This window comes from Uloborus diversus, chromosome 10 (genome assembly GCF_026930045.1).
Source record: "Uloborus diversus isolate 005 chromosome 10, Udiv.v.3.1, whole genome shotgun sequence".
Classification (NCBI taxonomy): Eukaryota; Metazoa; Arthropoda; class Arachnida; order Araneae; family Uloboridae; genus Uloborus; species Uloborus diversus.
This window is the reverse complement of record NC_072740.1, coordinates 24,242,929-24,264,748: the sequence shown is the minus strand read 5'-3', so window position 1 is coordinate 24,264,748 and position 21,820 is coordinate 24,242,929. Positions and strand designations below refer to the sequence as shown.

General features: G+C 31.1%; 2 protein-coding genes across 2 annotated transcripts in view; one reads left to right on the top strand and one right to left on the bottom strand.

Moving 5' to 3' along the window:
- LOC129231278 (atos homolog protein A-like) overlaps window positions 1–15,383 on the top strand; it is a 35,009-nt gene extending 19,626 nt beyond the window's left edge. The window contains exons 5-10 of the mRNA XM_054865564.1: window positions 5,428–5,477; window positions 6,676–6,760; window positions 8,912–9,073; window positions 11,667–11,726; window positions 13,300–13,466; window positions 15,212–15,383. Of these exons, the coding sequence (XP_054721539.1) occupies window positions 5,428–5,477; window positions 6,676–6,760; window positions 8,912–9,073; window positions 11,667–11,726; window positions 13,300–13,466; window positions 15,212–15,374 (687 nt within the window). The 3' untranslated portion in view covers window positions 15,375–15,383. The remainder of the gene's footprint in view (window positions 1–5,427; window positions 5,478–6,675; window positions 6,761–8,911; window positions 9,074–11,666; window positions 11,727–13,299; window positions 13,467–15,211) is intronic.
- An 819-nt stretch (window positions 15,384–16,202) lies between these two features.
- Window positions 16,203–21,820, bottom strand: part of LOC129231279 (chitinase domain-containing protein 1-like) — a 38,332-nt gene continuing 32,714 nt past the window's right edge. The window contains 4 exon segments of the mRNA XM_054865565.1: window positions 16,203–16,284; window positions 16,286–16,355; window positions 18,070–18,147; window positions 19,345–19,500. Of these exon segments, the coding sequence (XP_054721540.1) occupies window positions 16,213–16,284; window positions 16,286–16,355; window positions 18,070–18,147; window positions 19,345–19,500 (376 nt within the window). The 3' untranslated portion in view covers window positions 16,203–16,212.

Here is a 21,820-nt window from a genome sequence, read left to right as displayed (position 1 = left end):
ATTTTAAGAAATTTGCAGAATTCTATCTTGAGTTGGAAGATGTTTGTAGAAAATCTGCAATTTCTACAGATTTTCTGCACCGTAGTTTCTGCAGATTTTCGGCACCGCGGTTTCTGTAGATTTTCTGTGACGCGGTTTCTGCAGATTTTCTTCACCACGGTTTCTGCAGATTTTCTTCACCGCGGTTTCTGCAGATTTTCTTCACCGCGGTTTCTGCAGATTCTCTGCACCGCGGTTTCTGCAGATTTTCTGTGGAAATTTCAGTGAAATTTGCAGAATTTCTGCAAAAAAGTTGTCAGTTTTCCTCTCCCATTTGAACAGAATTGTTCTGCAGCACAAGTATCTGTTCTGCTTTGGGGCTGTTATTTTTCAAATCTTGTGCATTTTGAGAGATTAGTCGATATGTGGTTTGTTGAGCATTTAATTTTGAAATTAAAATACTTGACAATTTTTTTAAAAATTAGTTTCCGTTTTGTGTTTGTGTTGCAGAAAACAGTAACAAATTCTAAGATTGATAAATATGATGCAATCAATTTGCATTTTCTAGTTTTCTCCTCCATAGTATTTTTTATTCCATTACTGATCTTGTCACATTCATGTTTATTTCAACTAGTCGTAATATTCTTTTTTTATGCATTTTCTCTACTTGATTCAACTTCCCCCCTAATTTTTAATGAACTACTTTTTAAAAAAATCAAAGCGTCAACTCTTATTTGCAGTTGCAATAAATTATACCAATTTCAATGCTATGCTGAAGTAAAATTGTTTAGGATCAAGATAAAATTTTCGGTAATTAGACCTTTCCTTTTCACTGCAAAATTGGTTACTTTCAAGGCAAACCTCTTACAGTAGTCCAAAGTTTAGACTACTTTTTTACATGCCTGATAAAGCTGAGATTCAAAATGCTTATGCTTATTGTACAAATTACGATACAGGTTTAAGATCCACGTTTTATAAGAACCGGGCAGAAATAAGTTGTTTGGATATACACCATTTTTGATTTTGCTCAGATTTTTATGGTAGATTCTTTTAAAGATTTTATACACGTATTTTTTCTTTTCCTCCAAAAAAATTTTTGGGGACCTGTAAAAATTCGTAAAGTGGTGCATGACGTAGAGGTTTTTCCAAATCAGCGTTTTTTAAACTGCGTTTATTTCTGTGTATTAAGCATCAGCCGAAATTATTTTTGTGTTCACAATATGAAATTTAGTACCGAAATTGAAATATATCGTAAATTTTGTGGCTGACCTTCAGTGCAGCCTTTCAGGGGTCGTCAAACTTTGTCGAAAAAAAATGAAAAGGTGCCATGTTTGAGGCTATCTGGTTCCCTGCATTCCGGCTCAACCATGTTTTTTGTACATAATTTGTGTAAGAATATATATAAATTATTCAATACCCTCATTAGTTGCATGGTTCATCCTCTGCGCTGCCAAAAAATGGCAGTTTTTGTATCGAAAAATGCTAAAAAGTGCAATTTTCAAGACCCTTTATCTCAGTGCACTGAAGAACTGGAAGTGTAGAACTGGATGCCTGCATTTCCAACCAGAGTATGTGTATTTTCACAAACAAGTGACAGAACTATGGGCAAATTCTTTACAAGAGCACTAAGTATTTCAAAACAGTAAAATGAACTATTCTGCTTTCTATTCAGTCAACATATCCGGGTTTAAACTCTTCTCCAGGGACTTCCAGATACTATTTAAAAAACTAGTATGATCAAAAACTTACCATAAAAGAGTCATGAACTTTCAAATAGACTGATCATGCTTACTCGCATACTTTATAATGTGATAACTAGAAGCAAAGTGAAAGAAAAACATCAAAATATCATTAAAAAATGTACTTTTTAGAGGCTTGTATCTCAGTGCAGTAAGGGTTAGTATAGAACTTGATGCCTACATTTCAAACTAGAATGTATGTCTTTTCACAAACAAGTGACATAACTATGGGCAATGGTTTTGCAGGCTCATAAAATGCACTTTAAAATGAGGAAATGGCATAAGAGTTAACGACGCATCCAGTTAGTTGTACTCAAGCTACAATGCTTTGTCTTGCATTTTTTTACTGTCCCACTAGTCAGTTAGGCAACTATACCCTTGTTTTATAATATCATAGCATTACTTTGATCATATGTGATAAAATATTACTTAGTAATTGCTTGCTATCATGGTAGTTTAGTGCAGAGAAAATAACTTTGTCACTATAATGTACAGCCTAAACAAATGTCAACGAACTATAACGTACAGTACAAACGAAAAAAAAAAAGCTATCTTAATTAAAGTAATTAAAAATATACCTAAAACACCTTCAAAAAAGTGTTACAAATAATTTACGTTTTTACCGCAATAATAATAGTTTTTTTTTTTTTTTCCGCTTTGCTTCCAGTTATCATAGTATTAAGTATGCGAGTAAGCATAATCAGTCTACTTGCAGGTCTATAACTCTTTTCTGGTAAATTTTTAATCATTTTGATCATACTAGTTTTTTAAATAGTATCTGGAAGTCTCTGGAGGAAAGTTTAAACCCGGATATGTTAGTTCATTTTACTGTTTTGAAATACGTATTGTGTTCTGGAAAGGAATTTGCCCATAGTTCTGTCACTTGGTTGTGAAAATACACATACTCTAGTTTGAAATGCAGGCAATAAGTTCTGTACTGACTCTCAGTGCACTGAGATACAGGCCCCTTAAAAGTACACTTTTTATGATATTTTGATGACAAAACTGCTATTTTTTGCAGCAGTGAGCATTAACCATACATTTAATGACCCTATTTCATAATTTATATATATCACTACACAAATTGTTCGCAAAAACTATGGTTGAACTTCAGTGCATGGAACCAGGATGCCTCAAACATGACACATTTTCACTTTCTTTGGCACAGTTAGCCACCCCTGCCAGGGTTCAAAGAAGGTCAGCCATAAAATTTACGATAAATTTCATTTGAGGCACTAAATATCATGTTGTAATTGCAAAGATTACTTTTGCTTATGCTCAATGTGCAGAGATAAATGAATTTTAAAAAATTTAAATTTGAGAAAAATCCTAAGTTGGGACCAACTTTCGGAATTTTTGTGGGTCACAAAAATTTTTTTTGAAAGAAAAGAAAAAAATACGTGTCTTCTAAAATCATTCAAAGAAACAAATACAAAAGTGACGACCAGCAACAGGCTCTGGGCCCAGCTAGGCTGGTCCTAGTCAATTTACAATCCCCAGTGAAGATCAATGGCCCTCTTAAACCTATCTACTCCCTTGCTCATTACCACCTCTTCCGGTAAGCTGTTCCAAGGTTCCACTAGCCTGCTAAAATAATAATTTTTCCTTATATCCATGTTAGCCGGAGATTTAAATAACTTAAAACAATGAAACCTTGTCCTGTTTTCAGTACTAAACTTTAGCCCCGTAACATCTTTCATTTTAATAAATTTAAGTAACTGAATCATGTCCCATCGGTCTCTTCTTTGCTCAAGACTGAACATTTTTAGCATTCTAAGCCTGGAATCGTAGCCTAAATGAGAAAGTCCATTTATTAGCCTCCTATCCCGCCTTTGAACCCTTTCCAATACATTAATATCTTTCTTAAGATAAGGAGACCAAAACTGAATAGCATACTCCAAATGAGGTCTTACCAAACTTCTATATAAGGGCAGAAAAACTTCTTTAGATTTGTTTGAAATAGATCTATTGATATGCCCAAGCATCTTATGGGCTTTGTTACTAGCTATGCTGCACTGTGTTGACTAAACTTTAAATCCTGACTTATAAAGACGCCTAGATCAGTAATGTTTTCTGCCTGACTAATGACTGAACCTTGCAAATAATAACCTGTACACTTATTTCCATGCCCTAAATGTAGCACTTGACATTTCTCAACATCAACACCCATACCCCATTTATCAGCCCACTCCATAATATGATCTAGATCCTATTGCAGCTGATTTGCTTGTTCTTCATTTTCTATAGTCCCCATAACTTTGACATCATCAGCAAAACAATTCATGTTCCCAGAAATATTTTTATGAATATCGTTCATAAAAACAATGAACAAAACAGGCCCTAACACTGATCCCTGAGGAACCCCGCTTAAAACCTCACTCCATTTAGAATAATTTCCCATTACAAGTTCCTTTTATTTCCTTCCGGTCAGCCAGTTTTTTACTCAAATGAAAGTTTTCCCTCCTATTCCTATATCAGCTAATTTGCTAAGTAGAGCAACATGCGATACCTTATAGAAGCTTTTGGAAAATCAATGTAAACAACATCTACAGGCTTCTTATTGTCTAAAGCCATGGTAACTTTGTCATAGAAATGTAATAAATTAGTTGCACAAGATTTACTTTTCCTGAAACCGTACTGAAAACTAGTCAATAAAGTATTAGTCTCTAAAAAATTTACTATTTAAATTTTTATCAATGTTTCAAAAATTTTGCAAACCACCGAAGTTAGACTCATAGGTCTACAATTTCCCGCATTTAGACCACTCTCTTGAACAGTGGTGTAATGTTAGCCAGTTTCCAATCCTCTGGCACTGTCCCCAAGTTATAAGAAGCATTGAAAATATTTACAATTACATCTGCTAATTCCTCTGCACATTCAACTAAAATTTTTGGATAAATATTATCTGGTCCCGGAGTCTCTTTAATTTTTTTCAAATGAAGTAAAACGTCATCCCTGGAAAATACAAAGTCCTCAAGCTTATAGATTGTGTCTTGCTGGTGTCAACTTTTGAGATACAGTTGTCGTTAAAAACACTTGAAAACAAGTTATTAAGAAAATTAGCAGTATCACTATCGTCCTGAATTAAAATTCCGTGCTCATCAACCAGTGGCCCAATATGACTATTTCGAACTTTCCTCGAATTAGCGTACGCAAAAAAAAAACCTCTTAGGCTTATATCTGCCAGTCTTTGCTCCAACTCTCTTTTCTGAATCCGTACCAAATACTTAAATTTACGCCTTGCCTTACAATATTTGAGCCTATCTGCACAGTGACCAGTTTCTTTAAACCTATGAAAAGCGCCTTGCTTGTAATTTAGAGCGTCTTTAGTTTCCCTGGAGAACCACATCGGCCAAATTTTTGTGTTGACACCCTTTCTCCTAAAGAGAACATGATCCCCAACCGTTTTCGCTAGATTTTCCTTAAACACTTCCCACTGAAGATTCACATCAATACTGTCCAATCCGTAAGAAAAAACTGCTTTCAAACGCTGCCTAAGTGCCACAAAATCGGTATTTCTGAAATTGGGCACAAACCTAAAATTCTCTATGGCATGTATCTGACCTGCCTGACTTATACAACTTGCTCTTAATACATTTTTTCTTGTTTCGTTTTTTGATTTAAATATTTAAAATACATTTTATATTTTGTTCGTAACATGTAAGTATTTTAAATGAATTATTGATTTTAATTTTAATATTTTTTTCAGCTTAAGTCATATGAGACTGCTAACTTATACTCAGAAAAGGAAGTTGATTGGTAAGATAATATTTTCCATCCCTCTGCTTTTAATAATTGCAAGCAGAATTCATTTCTAGTTGAAAATGTATCAGTTGACATTTATCGTGACATGACGTCGGTCACAAAAGCATTATACTTTAAGCTCAATGACACAGACAATGGTTTATATTCTAACGTAGTGGACAGACGGGGAACATGTATTCTTCATTGGTAAGAGCAGCACATAGAAACAACAAAGGAAACACTCAACTCTCAGTACATTACAGTAAAAAAATACATTTTTTGATGTTTTAGAAGAATACGGTTTGAATAATGCAAAGAATAGAATATTATTTTTATACTTTAGCATGAACACTGTAGATCAGGATCCATTTATTTTCAACCATTGATAGGAGGTCACAAAAGAAATTTTTCAAGAAGTGAGCTTTTTATGCTTGTATGGCCATTAGCCAAAGTTCTGACAGATGTTGGTAAAAAACATACATTTTGCTTTGAAATACAGTTGTCAATTTCCATACCAGTATTAAAAATCAGTATTCCGGTATCACGTTTTAAAAAGTATCAAACACTGGGATTGCATTTTTGACCTGGTATTGCAATCGCTAATCTTTCAAATTACTTTGGTTAATGTTCAAGGCACAAGGTAATTGAAGATAGAAAAATCTCAAATTGAGAAAAATACTAAGTCAGGGCCATCTTTCATAATTTTTGTATGTCACTAAAAATTGTGGATAATGGTTGACCCTAAGTGCACGGACTCAGGAAGTCTCAAATATGGCTTTTTTTTCACTTTCCACGACCAAGTCTGACCAACCCTGTTAGGATGCACTGAAGGTTAGCCATATAATTCAAAAAATAAATCAAATGGGCCATTAAAAAAAAATGCTAAAAGCACACAAATTACCTTAATGCACATAGATAATCAAAGATTATTTTTCTCAGATTGACATTTTTCTAAGTCTTTAGAAGTTTTTGTAGATCACAATTTTTTTTATGAAAGAAAAGAAAAATAAGTTTTTTTCTTTTTCAAATTTTTAGAAGTCTGTCCGACTTTACAAAAAATATGCTTCTTAATAGCTGAAATGAATGTTAATGATATCAATAGTCACAGTGAAAAATATGTAATGGATCCAACCACAATCATCAAACCACCGACATTTTTCTTACATTTTCCCACAATTGTTTGACTAATGCAGCTTATTTTTGTTTTTCGTAGTTTTGCTGTGTGGAAACTTAATAGAAAAGAAGATTTGTCGGCAACAAAGTTGAAGAAAGGAAGAAGATTGCTTTTAAACTTTGAGGTTTGTATTAAATGACATGATTTGATTGGACTCTACATTCTTAACTCTCTAAGAAAATAGCTAATCATTGTGATTGAAAAATATTTCAAAAAAGGTAATCACTTTATTTTTTTAAAAAAAATGTAACAAAACATATATTTAAGGTGCGCATTTTTTTTTTTTTTTTTTTGAAGAAACAAAATGCTTAGGAGGTTGTAATTGCTTTAAATTTATGAAAAGCATAAACGGAACCAAAAAAAGAGGGGGGGGGGACGAACAGGATGCACCTAGACTAACAAGATATAGGCTTGGATAGATTTGAAGTCAACCTAGATATAAGATAATGCATGTATGACAAATGTCTTTTACACCATGATCTAATGTTTTTAAAGCTGATGTAGGTAATACTCTTTGAAAAAAAAATACAAATTTTGGAGTCAACTTGTCTATTAGCCCAGTTAAATATCTATTCAGACTATAATACTGAAAACCATCATCAGTCTTAGTTTTACAGCAAAGGAAAAGTCAAAAGAGCATATTGTTAAAACCTCATAACTGCACTCAGAAAACTCTACTCCAGTTATTTATTATAAAACCAGTTTTAATTCCATTTTTATTTTAAAAATTAAAAAGTACCTCAATAATATTTGAAGTTCATAAAATGAAACAAAATTATTCTTAAAGGCAAATAGTTATTTGGTATTCCTGTAAAAATTTGATTTTAAGATTTTCATGGTTTTCTTGTTAGAGCAATGATAAACACACAATTAAATATGTCTTTGTTAATATTTGTATTGTTACTATTAACAATACATTTTCCTCAAAAACAATGAATTAAGTTCATTATTTTTAAGCAGAAACACATATTATAAATCAATGGAGCAAGTTTAATTAAAATTGGACATTAAACACACTTTGTTATACATTTTTGAGAAAAAAAGATCAAGGTAAATAATAGCTTAAAGAAAGATGATGTGAGATGGTTCTATAATGCTACAGATATTAACAAATGGGTCTCTTATAGCTCATTTCTAGTTAACATCATAAAGTTAAAGAAGCCATACAAACAAATAATTTTTTCATTTATTTTATGTAAATTAAACTGCACTTTTGGTTATTTTATGATAAAACTCTTGCAAGTATTAATAAGAGTTCTACTTAAAAAATCCCTAGTTTCAATTGATTTTCAGCGATGTTTTCAGTTTTTTTTAATATGCTTGGTTTAGATAGCCTTTCTAATATTGTAAGTATTTTTTACCTCCAAGAATAGCAATTCTTAGGACAGAAAGAAAAAAAAAATGGTCACATGAAAAACAATCCAGGGAATATTTGGAGCTTGGAAGTCGTTAAGTTGGGGGTTAGAACATAATAAAGATTCCCAGAAATCCTTACCTTATGACTGGCTCATTACGACTAGCAGCCTATTAGTAGTAATGATTAAGTTTGGGGGGGGGACCTCAATTACATAGTAATTTCCCAGGATTTCATTTAAATAGCTCAAAAACACTGTGTAAGAATATAAGTGTAAGAAATATGTATTTGTTTGATGGAGGAGACAAATGTAAGCTCCTGTACTGTGTCTTTACGTACATTGCATACATTTTACATGCATATTTTAAGTAACCTAAAACTTGTTGACCAAAGGAGTATATTGAAAAAATATTAGAGTATGGCTAAGGGTTTAGATTTAAAAGTTTTCTAGCAGGCAGCACAAAAATCTGAGGTTGACTAATTTGAAGTAGGGCTTTGGCTATTTTCATAACTTTTCACTTGAAATTCCGAGTAGGAGCAAAAATGAGTCGAGTTGTAGCATATTTAATCCATTGTAAGAGAAGTTACAAAGATCTATTGACTCCCCAAACTCACCCTTATTTTCATGACAATACAGGAAAAATTACACTATATATCAACAATAAAGTTTGTCTTTAAGAATCTGATCAAGAAAACAGAAAAGGCAAAATTAATTTGTAGTTTTAAGGAGCAATTGTGGACTAAAAGACTAAAAAGAAAAAAGACTAAAATTTTTGGGAATGAAACACAGGGAGAAAGATGCTTTTGAGGTAAAGGCTCTAGTAACAAGACTATATTTTAACTTCTTACACTTATTGTGCTCAGAATTTGATTACATAATATATTAAAATGCATTTCAAATGATTTTCGCTGTATTTTCAGGAATCCATTCTAGCTGGATGCTTAGAGCCTGTCAAAACAGTCATTGGATACAAAGTGGAAATTGGGGCTAGCGGCAGCTTTTGTCCTGATCACTTGACACTTCCCGCAGATGTTTCATTTTATGAATTAAAAAGTTCCCATCAACATACAGTTCCATACAGGGTAAAAAAAAAAAATAGCCTTAGTAATTTTAAGTAATGAAATGAAGTTGCTTAACACATGTGGCAAATTTAGTGTTTATGTAGCACTATTTAAAAAAAGAAAAAGTTTACACAACATCAATTTTAATTTGTGTTTTTCAGTAATCTTAATAATTTTTAAGTATCAGTACAATATTTCAGTGATTTGCATTATTCTATGATTATATTGTTTCAAAAAAAAAAAAATAATAATAATAATAACTTAGAAAATTTCGGTATAAAAAGTAGTACTCATTTTTGGTTAGAAAGATTTGTATGCAACGTAGTTTTTTATGAATTTATCCAAAATAGGGTAAGTGCTGCAGTAGTCAGCCAATCTCCAGTAGTCGGTCACAAGGACATAAAACTGCTTATAAATAGAATATGTACAGCTCAAAATCTGATGCATTCCCACATTCCTTTATCTGTCCCTAATTATCATCCAATAGCAGTGAAGTTGTAAGTACTTTTTTATTAAGTAGTAATGAGTCATTTTATTTTAAATGGTGTGCTCATCATCCTAGTTTGCAATTCTGCTTATTTTTTGTTAAGAAGACACATCATCTTTAAACGTTAAGTACCCTTCTTTTTTTCGTTCTGTTGTAAATTTGCTTTTTCTTATGTTTTAAAAATAATTTTTCTTACGTTTAAAAATTTTTAAAAAATTTCTTTCTTAGACTCAATTATTTTTAGAGAGGTGGCCGACCACTGGGTACTGAATTCTTATGCATTTCCAATAGTCAGCCATGACAGATTGACCACTGTTTCTGTACTGTTTGGTTGATCTACCCAGTATACAACTGCATACTTGATATGGATTTTCTAATGTTCATCAAATAGTAATTAAAATCAAGTATTGACACAGCGGCAATTTAGCTGTTTTGAGTAAAAATTCCCTTTCTAATGTCATTTCTTCAAAAGAAAATGTTTAAATTTTGTGCCTTAACTTTTTTTGACAAAAAGAGTAGTTTCATCAATTTGCTGTTTCTAATGTTGATTTTAGTTTAGAATTCTCAAAAACAGGGTTGAAAACAGATTGTAAATTTAGTCTGTCGTTGCGTTTAGAACATAAGTTCTAATAGTCACCTTGTAATTACCAAATGGTAATTTATCAGGGGGTTTTTATTTATCGAATCATGATGCGGTGATAAAATTGATAAAACAAATGATTTAATTGCAGATAGTATTTAATTAGCAATAAATAAACATTCCCAATGTAAGGCATTTTCATGTCATACTGCAATACTTACGTTAGCTCAAGTTATTTCAATGAGTTAAACCTGTGGCTATTCTTTCTATTGCTCATTTTACTAAACTATTTGTTTAACCAAAGGTTCAAGAAACCTGTAATCTATTAAGACTAATTATTCCAAATGTTATCACTTTTTTATTACTGCTTCTAACCAAATTGGGTTTTTTTTCACTAGGAAATCAAAATTTACTTCTTGTTTAAAATTATGCTGAATTTGTTTTAAAATACATGATTTCAAAGTTGCATTGCGCTGCTACCCACTCCATTTTAGTTTATTTATTGTTTATTAATGTTCTTGTTGTAAGTTGTAAGAATATCTTCATGACGTTCCCCATTTCTCAATTTCAGTTTACCTCAATACAGGAACTCCATTTGGGCAATCGGGGGAGGGGGGGAATTAACCCACTGTACTTTCAAAACATAATTTAAATTTGCATTTTTGCTGGTATTTTGATTATTTCCTTTTAAATGCATTGAATTCATACACTTTACCCCCCTCCCCCCAAAAAAAAAGTTAAAATACGGACCTGCCAATACAATTCATCTTACTCCAGTTCGTTCACAACAAAAGCACCTTTTTTTATGATAAATTGTTTTTAGATGTGCCAATGATTGCCATTCTTTTAAGTGCTTTTTGAACGGATTTTATTTGCTTTGTTTTCAGTTGAAATTGTTTCCAAAACTACAATTTTAGTTTTATGTTCCATATGTTGAACTTTCGTTCTAATGAACATTGACCAGTTAAGTGTCAATAATATCGATCATTAATTCACTCTTTATCCATCTTGAATTCTATCAAGTCTTTTATTGAGTCCTTATTTTGGCATACACAGATAATAGAGAAAGTTTTTTGTGCCAGAAAGGGGGGGGGGGGGAGAATTAATGTTCTTATGTTTTCATAATTCCTTTCCCGAAAAAACTGGGTCTTTTCCATTCTTTAATTTCGATTTTTGTAGTTTATGATATTACTTTTATACTAAGTGATGTAGAAGATAAATAATAAAAAATGTTTTGCATGTGATGCATATCCAAACTAGTAGCAATTTAAAAAATAATACAGTGAAACCTGTGTAAGTTGACCTCTTGTGGTGCACCACTTTAGTGGTCAACTTATAGAGGTTGATTTATTTATTTTTTTTATTTTTTTTTTTGTTATACTAGAATCTTCTTCCTTTATCTTATTTAAAAGTTTAAGCAAAGTTGTTTTCTCTGCTATTATAAATTACCTAATTTTTCCATATGGTTAGCAAATCCTTGCTATTCTTTTTTATAATAGTTAAATTTGTGCAAAAAATATTACATGATTATTGTTTTTATTCTACAGGCTCATGTTACATTTGAAGATATTGAATATTATCTTCCTAAGAAAGGGTCAATGCAAGTTGTAAGTATATGTCATTAACAAGTTATTTGCTTTCCAATAGTCAAATAATTAAAACATTATATGCTCAGTCATCAATGCATTTTTATTTACTTACTTTTTTATGAGAATGCCTTAACTTCCTTAATGCATCATCAAACTTCATAAGTAAAGTATCATTTTAAAACTTTTTTACCTTGCTTTGGCGAAAATCAACTAACTAATGAAATAATTTTTTAAAAAAATCCTTTCTATTCAAAATTTTGCTTTAACCTTAATTATAAGTGGTTTATATATACTTAGAACTAAGTTTCGAATCAGAATCTTAATTTTTAATCCTTTAACAACTTTTGTATTAGGATATTTTAGTTCCAACTTGACTAACTAAAACAAAATATTTAATAACACTTTTAAAAATGCATATAATTTCATGAAACTTCATATGTCGACTAAGCATAACATCACTATAAAAGATTATGCATTTTTAATTCATTATTTCAATTAGTTAGTTAGTTGTTGAGTCCGGCACTTTTCCACCTGTTAATTTTTACATAACATGGTGTTTTTACAGCAGGGCTACAAATTTCAAGCGGAAATGTTTCGTAAATGCCAGCAAGCATTTTATATTGATGCTACATTAGAACAAAAAGTTAAGTCTGGAGTTAATTTGAATGTCCACAAATGTATTTTGACGAAAAAGGGAAGTTAATCCATGCATTTTCTATACCTTACAATTTTATCAATTAAAGCTGAATTCTGTATTATTAAATTTATTCTGATTTGTCAACAAAGGTTTATGGAGTTTTCGCTATCCATTTTTAAAACTGTTATTGTCACAAATGCACCGCCAAATTCATCTACTTTTTAGTGCCAATGGTAAGCTATTTTTCCCCCTGCAATTTGGGAGAACCTTGTAAGGCTATAATAGGTGCATTTTCTATCAAATTCATCAATTTTTTAAATGTGGGAAGCATACTTTCCACTAAATAGCAGGAAGTTAAAATGATATTGAAATAATAGAATAAATAAATCTTAATCTCTCAATGCTAAAAAAAAAAATAATATATCATAGTAACAAATAATTGTGATTTAAAGGGTGAATTAGCTTAATTAATGTGTAACATTTACTACCTAATTTGGATATCTTAATATTCATCAACTAGTAATTACATTATTAAAAGGTGTTTTTTCCCCTTTATTTGTAAAGAGAAATAAAAATATCTTTTCCTGATCGAAAACCTACTTTGATTAACATCAAGCATATATTTGCACTTACTCTTAATCAAACAATTTTACTATCATAAAAATGAGCACAGAAAAAAAGATCTGATAATAATGTTTAGAAAATAATTTCATAGTTAAACCTAAAAGAAAATCAAACCGCAAAAGAAACAAACTATTAAAATAATGCAGAAACAGCTGAATTTCTAAACCTTTGAGATTTATGAATTAATATTATGTTTTGATGTGCGTATTTTTTTTCTCCAGTATTGGCTTCAAACAGAAGACAATTCAAAAAGCTAATTTTATAACTAGAAATATTTCTTGAAATAATTGTAAATATGCATATAATATTACATGTTTTTTTTTTTTTTAGACTTTATTCAATCCTTCAGAAACTGTGGTAAAAATGTTTGTCCTAAATTATGACTTAAGCAACATGCCACCACTGCACCATACATTCATTAGGCAAAAAACATACTATATGCCAGTTGATGCTGCAGATAAAGATCCAAAATGGTTGCGTTACATAATTCATTTAAGGTAAGCAAAATTACTCTGAAAAAGAGAAGTTACGAGTTTATAAGAAACATTAACATTAATTTTTGAAGCATAAATATTACAAATTAATATAGATGCATTGTGCATGACTGTTGATATGTGTGCAATACATATCAGCAGTCGTTTGAAAATGAGCCTTTTTATAATCATTATAATTTAAAAAAGCACATTAACTATATTTTTATCATTTATAAACAAAGCAATGTTTTGAGTTTAGTTTTATAAAAATGAACTTTAACCGCAATAATCACCCTACATGGGCACTAACAAACACCACTGTAAATGCATAACCCAATTATCTAAGAACTTATCTGGAAAACACACAAGTCTCACAAAGCAAGGATTCTAGTTTTCCCAATGACAAAATTTTGTTAAAACTAAGCAAGAAAGTTTGACTGATGATCTAAAAGTGTTCAGCTTTAGTAACTGTAACTGTTGTGCAAACTTCAAAATGAGTCACACTAAATTTTAGTATAATAAGCAGACCTTTTGTAACAATAGCCGTTGCATGATTGGAAGAATCACTGCAATGGGCAGGTAAACGGCAGTATCGGAAGAACCGAGTTTTCAAGATATTTGAACAAAAAACGTTTGGATTCAATACTAACAGTAAAGAGTTTTTTCATGCTTTTTTTAAAGCAGAAACTAAATCAACTTGTACAATAGTCAAACTGCAAAAAAAAAAAAAAAATTGCAGTTACTGCCCTTTACCTGACCACATCAGTATAACAGTGCATCTATATTAAAACAGCCACAATGCTGGTGAGATTCTTTGAATATGCAGGGTGGTAAAAAGAGTGAGTGAAAGTGGGGGCACATACCGTCCCCTTCATTGAATATGTCAGTTGTGGTTGAATGTTTGTCATGTACAGTTACCTTGAAGTCTTACGAGTCATAAACAGCAGTAGAATGCAATACATGCTGTAACACAGGTAAATTCTGCACCATGTTCTTGCAGATGTTTCAGAGTTTTAGGGACTCGGAGGTGTTTTGCTACAAAATATGTACGGCTACATAGTGCAGAATTCAGTTGTGTTATGATATGGATGGTGTTTTACTGATGTTTATGACTTAAGACTTCAAGCTAACTATGTATAACAAACATTTACCCATAAATTACATATTGTTGAAAATAAAGGGGGGGGGGGGGGCTGCGTTCACTTTAGGACCACTCTGTTCTTGGCAAAAAATAACTGTCAGTGGTGAAATGGACTTCTTGCCTCTTTAGTGCTAGTTGATAAATTATTCACCAAATCATTGCCACCATGTTAGCAGTTCCAGCTATGGCTATATGTATATTTCTTAATGAAAATTATTTATATTTAACACTTAGTGTTTATTAAAGATTAACTTTTTATCTTATACTTTATAACATTATTTATGAAATGTTTAGTGGTAATGTGATTAAAAACTTCCAGAAACTTATTTTAATTTGCAGTTTATTTTAGGAAATCAATTATATACAAAATATTTTGCATAGAAAACCTTTTTTTACCATAACAAAGCCACTTAAAAATTTACAGTACTCTTAATGACTAAATTTATTGCATAGTAGTACAACTAAAGCAGCTTTGTTAACATTTGAGATTTGAAATGTTTAATCAAGAAAAGAAATCATATTTTTCAAACATAATATCGCTAAAAAGATAGCTCTTTTTTAAAAAAATTGTGAAGAACAGTGAAGTATCAATGAACACGTGAATAAAGTTTCAAATTATTTTTTATAGGTTTGCATCTTCCAAGACAGGAAGAATTTTCCTTCATAAAGACTTTAAAATTGTTGTTCTAAATAGAAGCAATGATGATGCTGCATGTGATCATATTCAACAGCCATGTGAACTGCGTTCTTTCCTGTCTGTGCCTAAAAATCCAGCATTTTCAAGCTTATAATACTCATTATTCATTTAGTTAATTTTATCTTGTTGGTAGTTAAAACGTTTTTGTGTAAAATTTTATTTGTTTCATTATTCTTAAAATTAAAAAATATATGTAAATACAAAGTGTTATTTCATTTTTAAAAACCAAAATTAATTTTGTTTCTGCACTTATAGAAAATTTGTACTATGTTGTAGGTACTGGAATGTTTTACAATGCAAAAATATACACACATTTTGATTTTAATCATATATTAACTATGCCTCTTGGTTTTTGATGAATGCTTCTTTCAGTTTATAAACATACAATAGGTAGAATCAAAAGACTGGGAAAAGAAAAATTATGTGCACCATTTTTGAACAAAAAAACACTTATTTTAAATGAAACAAACCGCAACAAACTATGTTGTATGTAATGTTCCAGAAGCAAAGAACTTTAAAGATTTTGTTGAAAATTGCAAGTGAGAAATGGCAGCCAGATTGAATCTCGGGCCAGAAATTTGTTGGGGGGAAAAACAAAAATATGCTTCTAACTTAGCCTCTTTAGTGTATTTTTTCTGTATTAACATAGATTCAAAAATTTCTGAGAACAGCCAGATAACCCTCCTGTCTCAATTAATATAGATTCTACCAATAGTAAAAAATTTCACAGCATTATTTGTCCTGATGAAACCCTTTTAAGTACTTTTTATTGCAGTTGAAAATAACAAAATATAATTTTGAGGAATTATGCTTTCTTTTAGAACTTCCAGAACAGGAATATTTTTCTTTTAAACGCTATCGCTAACATATTTCTACTTTTAAGTGCAAAAATTTTCTGAAAGTTATAAGATTATTACATGTATAAAAAAATATCACAATAAATCATAAAAGTAGTCTAATCCTTGTCCTATTTCCCAAATGGCAACACCAGTTCCTAGTTCTTTTTGCAAGTTGAAGACGGAGATGAATGGAATAGAGGGAAGGATAAAAGACTTGATGTTCTATTCCCTCTGACCTGCAATGAAAAATTGGTACAGTCATCAACTTTTGATAAATAATCATAGGACTTATAGCAATATACTTTTATTAATTAACAAAGCCCTATCAGCAAATGAAGGGCTAAACACAACTTAAGGATTTGGTACAATACACAAGATAAAATATTTTTAAAACATACCAATAGCTAAACTGTGAGAATAGATTAATGGTTGAGAATTCAATGCTTTTGTATTTAAAAAAATTATTTATTTAATAAAACACAAGAAAAGTTACAAACTTTAGTTTGGTATGTTAAGAAAGTAAATTAATTTTATGTAGCAAAACAATTTTGAGTTACTATTAAGGGAAATGTAAAAACAGTTAAAAGCTATGTAACAGTTCCCACACCGTGGAAGAAGAATAAAAATCAACATTTTTAGTAGTTCATCCTTAGTATTTTGACAGTACAAGAAAGGACCAGAAGATAATCTGCTGTATGCGGAAATGTTTATTGGTGAATGAATGAAGACGATGAAAGAATGAGCATCGTTTTATGTAATACCAAACCTTTTCAATATAAAGTATATTTGATTCTAGCAGTTCCACTTAGAACAAGTTCAACAGAATGATTTTTTTTATTATTATTAGTAGGAGAGGCCTGAATCTGTTGAAATAAATTATAGGGGGCTGAAAGATTTTTTTAGTGCACCTCAACTACAAAATCCTTTTGGAATGCCAGAAAAAGGGTGGCTGTTGCTTTTTAGTCTTTGGTTGGGAGCCAACCATGAAGAAGCATAGAGGTGTAATTGTGGCTGTCATAACTGTATAATTTTGTTAAGTTATACTGTTTATTTAAATATGTTAATTGGGTTTCTGAGGTCTCAAAAAGCTGTTTAATATGCTCAATTTAAAATGCATGATTTATTCTCAATAAATGTACAGTATACTCCTGATTATCACTGGGCGGCATTGCACGGATAATCAAAAAACATGATAATTCGAAAAATCATTTGAGGAATATGCAGGGTAACAATTTAAGGGGAAATTAGAAAAAACTAAATACTCAAACAAACCAGAAATTTTCTTCGAACTTTATTGCTTAAAAAAAAAAATCGGTGACACATTTTTGTTTTCTTTGTTTGTTTAAATTGTTGCGTATGTCCATATGAATTTTTCTTACTGCAATTATTTCTCCGTAATTGTAACTTTTTTCACTCATGTAATCCAATAAATGTTCCACAGATTTTAGAGCAGTAGAATGTGAAATTGTATAATCTTCATGTTCTTCATCTTCGTTTTTGGTATCATCACTTGCGTTTGATTCAGTAACAAGTTCAATGATATTTTTGTCAGTTAGACATTGAAATCCTGATTCACATTCGTCGCTTTTAAACCACACTTCGACATTTTCAGCGTCAATTGATTCGAAACCTTCGATTTCTTTAACTTCCTCAATGATATTATCGATAACATCACCAAAGCTTTAGAAAAGTGTGATTCCGAAATGATGCACGGATAATTCGCAAACCGGATAATCCGCACACGGATAATCGGGAGTATACTGTATTCACTTTCAATATATTTTAGCAAAGATATGCATAAAACATATACATTATGTACATTAAAATGCATATGATGTATTTTTTCAATGTAAATTAAAACTGCCGTTAATATAACAATTTTTACCACCAATTTCATGAATCTAATTGAAGGATATGAAATGCTCAGTTAAATTTAGTTATTATGCTTACCTATATGTGAAGGAATGTTCTCCAGTTACATTGTCAAACACAAATTTTGGTTTATGCTTTTCTAGTATTGAAATATACCTAGAAAATATAGAAAAATTTTATTAAACTTACATAACGGGTAAAAAGTATACTTATGGAAAATTTTCAAAGGTGATCAAATTAGTTATTTATGAAGTAACACTTCAAGGAATGGCAAACAGAAACTTGAAGGTATGTTAAGGTTTTTAAGAAAATTTAAACATTTGCTATCAAAACTCAAGAAGACATTGGAATTCAAGGATTGCACAAAAGATAAGAGTGGTACTTATCACCCCCCACCCCCCCTAGTGATGCCACTGGTTAAACGCACTGTTTGATTGCATTGAACAAAATTGCACTTGACGGAATTGAGCTTCATCTACCTGTAATGCACAAAACAGTGTATTTTGGCCCAAATACACATCTGGATATGTGATTGCACTTCCTGCTGCACATTGCAGAACATAGCAGGTGAAACGCTGGAATGTACATATGTAATAGTGTTTCTAAGTCCTGGCAATGCTCATGGAATGGTGGCATACAAAAGCTGTGTTTCTAAAAAAAGTCTAAGGGTTCAGGTCAGGTGATGAGGGAGCCATTTTATACAATCACCATACCTAACAATTTGTAACTAGAATGCATTTTTTGCTAATTATTTTCCTTTCTGTTCGGAAAAATGTATTTTCATTTTTCATCTGATGTTGCAGAGCAACTTTGTAATTTCTTTAAATATCTTGTACCGTTTCTGAGATAAGAAAAACCAACTTTGAGTTTTGCAACCAGGAGTTGCTACAAGTGGCTTCATTGTATAGTCGATGTGGCAACTTAACTATATCTAGACTCCACTTTCCAAACAAGTTTTTACAGGCAAAATAATAATCAATTCTATAATTTCAATATTAAAAAAGAAGTGTGCTCATCTTTTTTTTTTTCCTTTTGGAATTATTATTTTTATTTAAGTAAAAATGCAGATGGCACAGGTAAGATTTAGGATGCACCATGAAACACTTTCTAACTGCTTGCAATGATTAGCAATTCCGACATGAATTGCTCACTTAAATTTGCACTGAAGTCATCATCATTTAAGTAAGTAATGTAAGAATTGCTGACAAAATATTCAAAAATTTAAAACTAGAAATAAAGCAGATAACATTTGCATACTTTTTCAAAAATTATATTCAAAATGCACATTTGTGATTAATAACAAAACAGCATCACAAGACATTTCAGAATAATTTACTAACAAGGAATGCTTACTCATGTCCAATTATAGGTTTTCCATTCAGTCCAGAGTAATCATTACCATAAAAATTTAATCCCAGCAGTATCTTTTTACGATTAGGACTAGATGGATCAGGAATTAAATCTTCCACACACTGAAGAAGCCAAGGCAAAGGACTATTTGGACTGGGTCTGCAATGTGTCAAATACTGAATGAAATGAATCACAAAACGTTATATCATACATTTAAAAATAAATAATTATATGTATAATGCTTTTAGAAGATACCATCTTTGTTAAACTTTGTTCTTTAACAGATACAGTCGGCTCTCTATTTAACGACTTTCAAGGGACCAAAATCGTCCTTAAGTAGAATGAGTCCTTAAATAGAATGCTTTTAAAACTACAGTGGAGCATCCAGTACCGTGAAAAGTTGTCTTTAAAAAAAGAAAGTCAGTAAATAGAGCGTCGTTAAATGGAGAGCCAGCTGTAATACCAAAATAACTTATCAGAGATCACTAAAAAACATAATAGAAGTGAGAGGAATATAACTCAACTAACATATATATTTACTATTTACATTATACAAAAACCCGGTGCATTCAGGAATTCTGTACCTGAAAGCAAGACTAATGTACGTCACATTATCATTACTCTTCAGGAGTGTGTAAAAACAGGAAATAATGATTTTGTCACCTATAGTTACACAGCTGTTATATGAATTAGGCTACAAAATATGATAATTAACATTTGAAAAAAAAATCATATGCTTTATCACTGTGTTGGTTACTTTTTGCACAATTAAACAATTATTTATATAATTGAAGAAAAAAATAACTCATTATATCAGATCTGTACTTGTGTTGTTGTGGTTTTACACTAAAATGAACATAGAAAACATAGATGGCCATTGAAAACTAAAAATAGAAATGTCCAAAAACTACAATATCTTGATGACGTACTGGGGTACCTAATTTTGGTCCTAACTCATACTGCAAATTAAAAAAAAAAAAATACTCTGCCTCCTTACTTTTTAAATGTTTATACCTAGCAGATTTAGCCTTAGCTAAAAACTCTTTACTAAAATTCTGCTGATAGTAGTATTGTTTCTGCATGTTTTTGGCTATTAAAACATTTTCTAAGTTCTCGTTTGATAAAGAACTTCGGGTTTCAGTTCTTGTTTTCTGCACAGAGCTAAATGCTCTTTCGCATTCACAGTTACTGTGTGGTATTGTTATAAAGCACAACATGAATCTAGCTATTCTACTATATTTAAGTGATCCATTCACTGCTTTAAGTTTCCCCAAAACAAACCGCTTTTTATCAACTGTTTCTTCATTTATTACCGCAAGAGGTAACTCATCAACTTGTAGAGCACAAAATTCTGCTTGGAGTTGATCTTTGGCGTCATCTTTAGTTTCGTTAGAATTTTTGAAACTAATAGCTGGGAATTTATCTAAAAAATAATGCACATTCATGAAAGACTTTTGCAAAATTTCGTCAATATCCGCAACTTCAGCATGCATTAATACATCGCCATTAATAGGAAACTTGAGTTTGATATAATTGCAGCATGCAGAAAAGTACTGTCTAATATCAGAATAAAATTGCTGCTTTTCCTTACTTTCTAATTTATTGACTACTTTTAAGGTAGCACAACCAATTAACAAATCTTGGTCACTTTTCTGGTTGCATCTCTCAGCATACTTCACATCAGTTATACATACATAAGTTTTTGAGAACAAAGGGCTGAACAAATTTGCATAAAATATCTTTAAACATTTCTAACAATAAAGAATTTAAAATATGAATTTTTGGTTCAGCAGACTGCAATACTACATTTGTTTTTTCAAAAATTGGTATCATGAAGTCCAAAAATAAACTTCAAGCTTTGTTGAGATCAGAAGTTAAAAACGTAAGTAATCATTCCTCTCTTGTCAAATAACTCTGGGTACAAACAGTGCTTTTCTTACTTGAACTTGGCATATTCATAGCACGACTTGAATTTGTCTTAACTTTTTGGTTGGCTGCTCACTGCTGCATAAAGAGCTTTTCTTGGATGTTTTCAAGGGAATTCGGTATGATTGAAGTGAAGAATTTTTCTTAGAATTATCCGATCAGATAATCTGATTTTTAAAAAAACTACAAAGTACATCCCATTGTTCTAATAAACGTTTTGAACTCCTCCGCGTTTAAGAATTTTGTGGGTTTTCCACATTAAATTGGTCTTGCAAATCTTTTAACATCTTTTTTTTCTTTTTGCACTTTTCTCCAAATAGTAAAATATGTCGACTAAAATGTCATCTACTGATACAGAAAGGGAGTTGGCTGCCTTCTCAGCAGCTAAATGAACACAGCCCATAACAATGAAATTTTCATTTCTGATTTTAAGATGAGCAGCAACACCATTTTTATCGCCAATCATTACATTTGCATTGTCTGCACTATAAGCTAGGCAGTTCTCTACACTAATGTTTTTTTACCTGCAAAGAATCAAGTAATAATTTCTCTA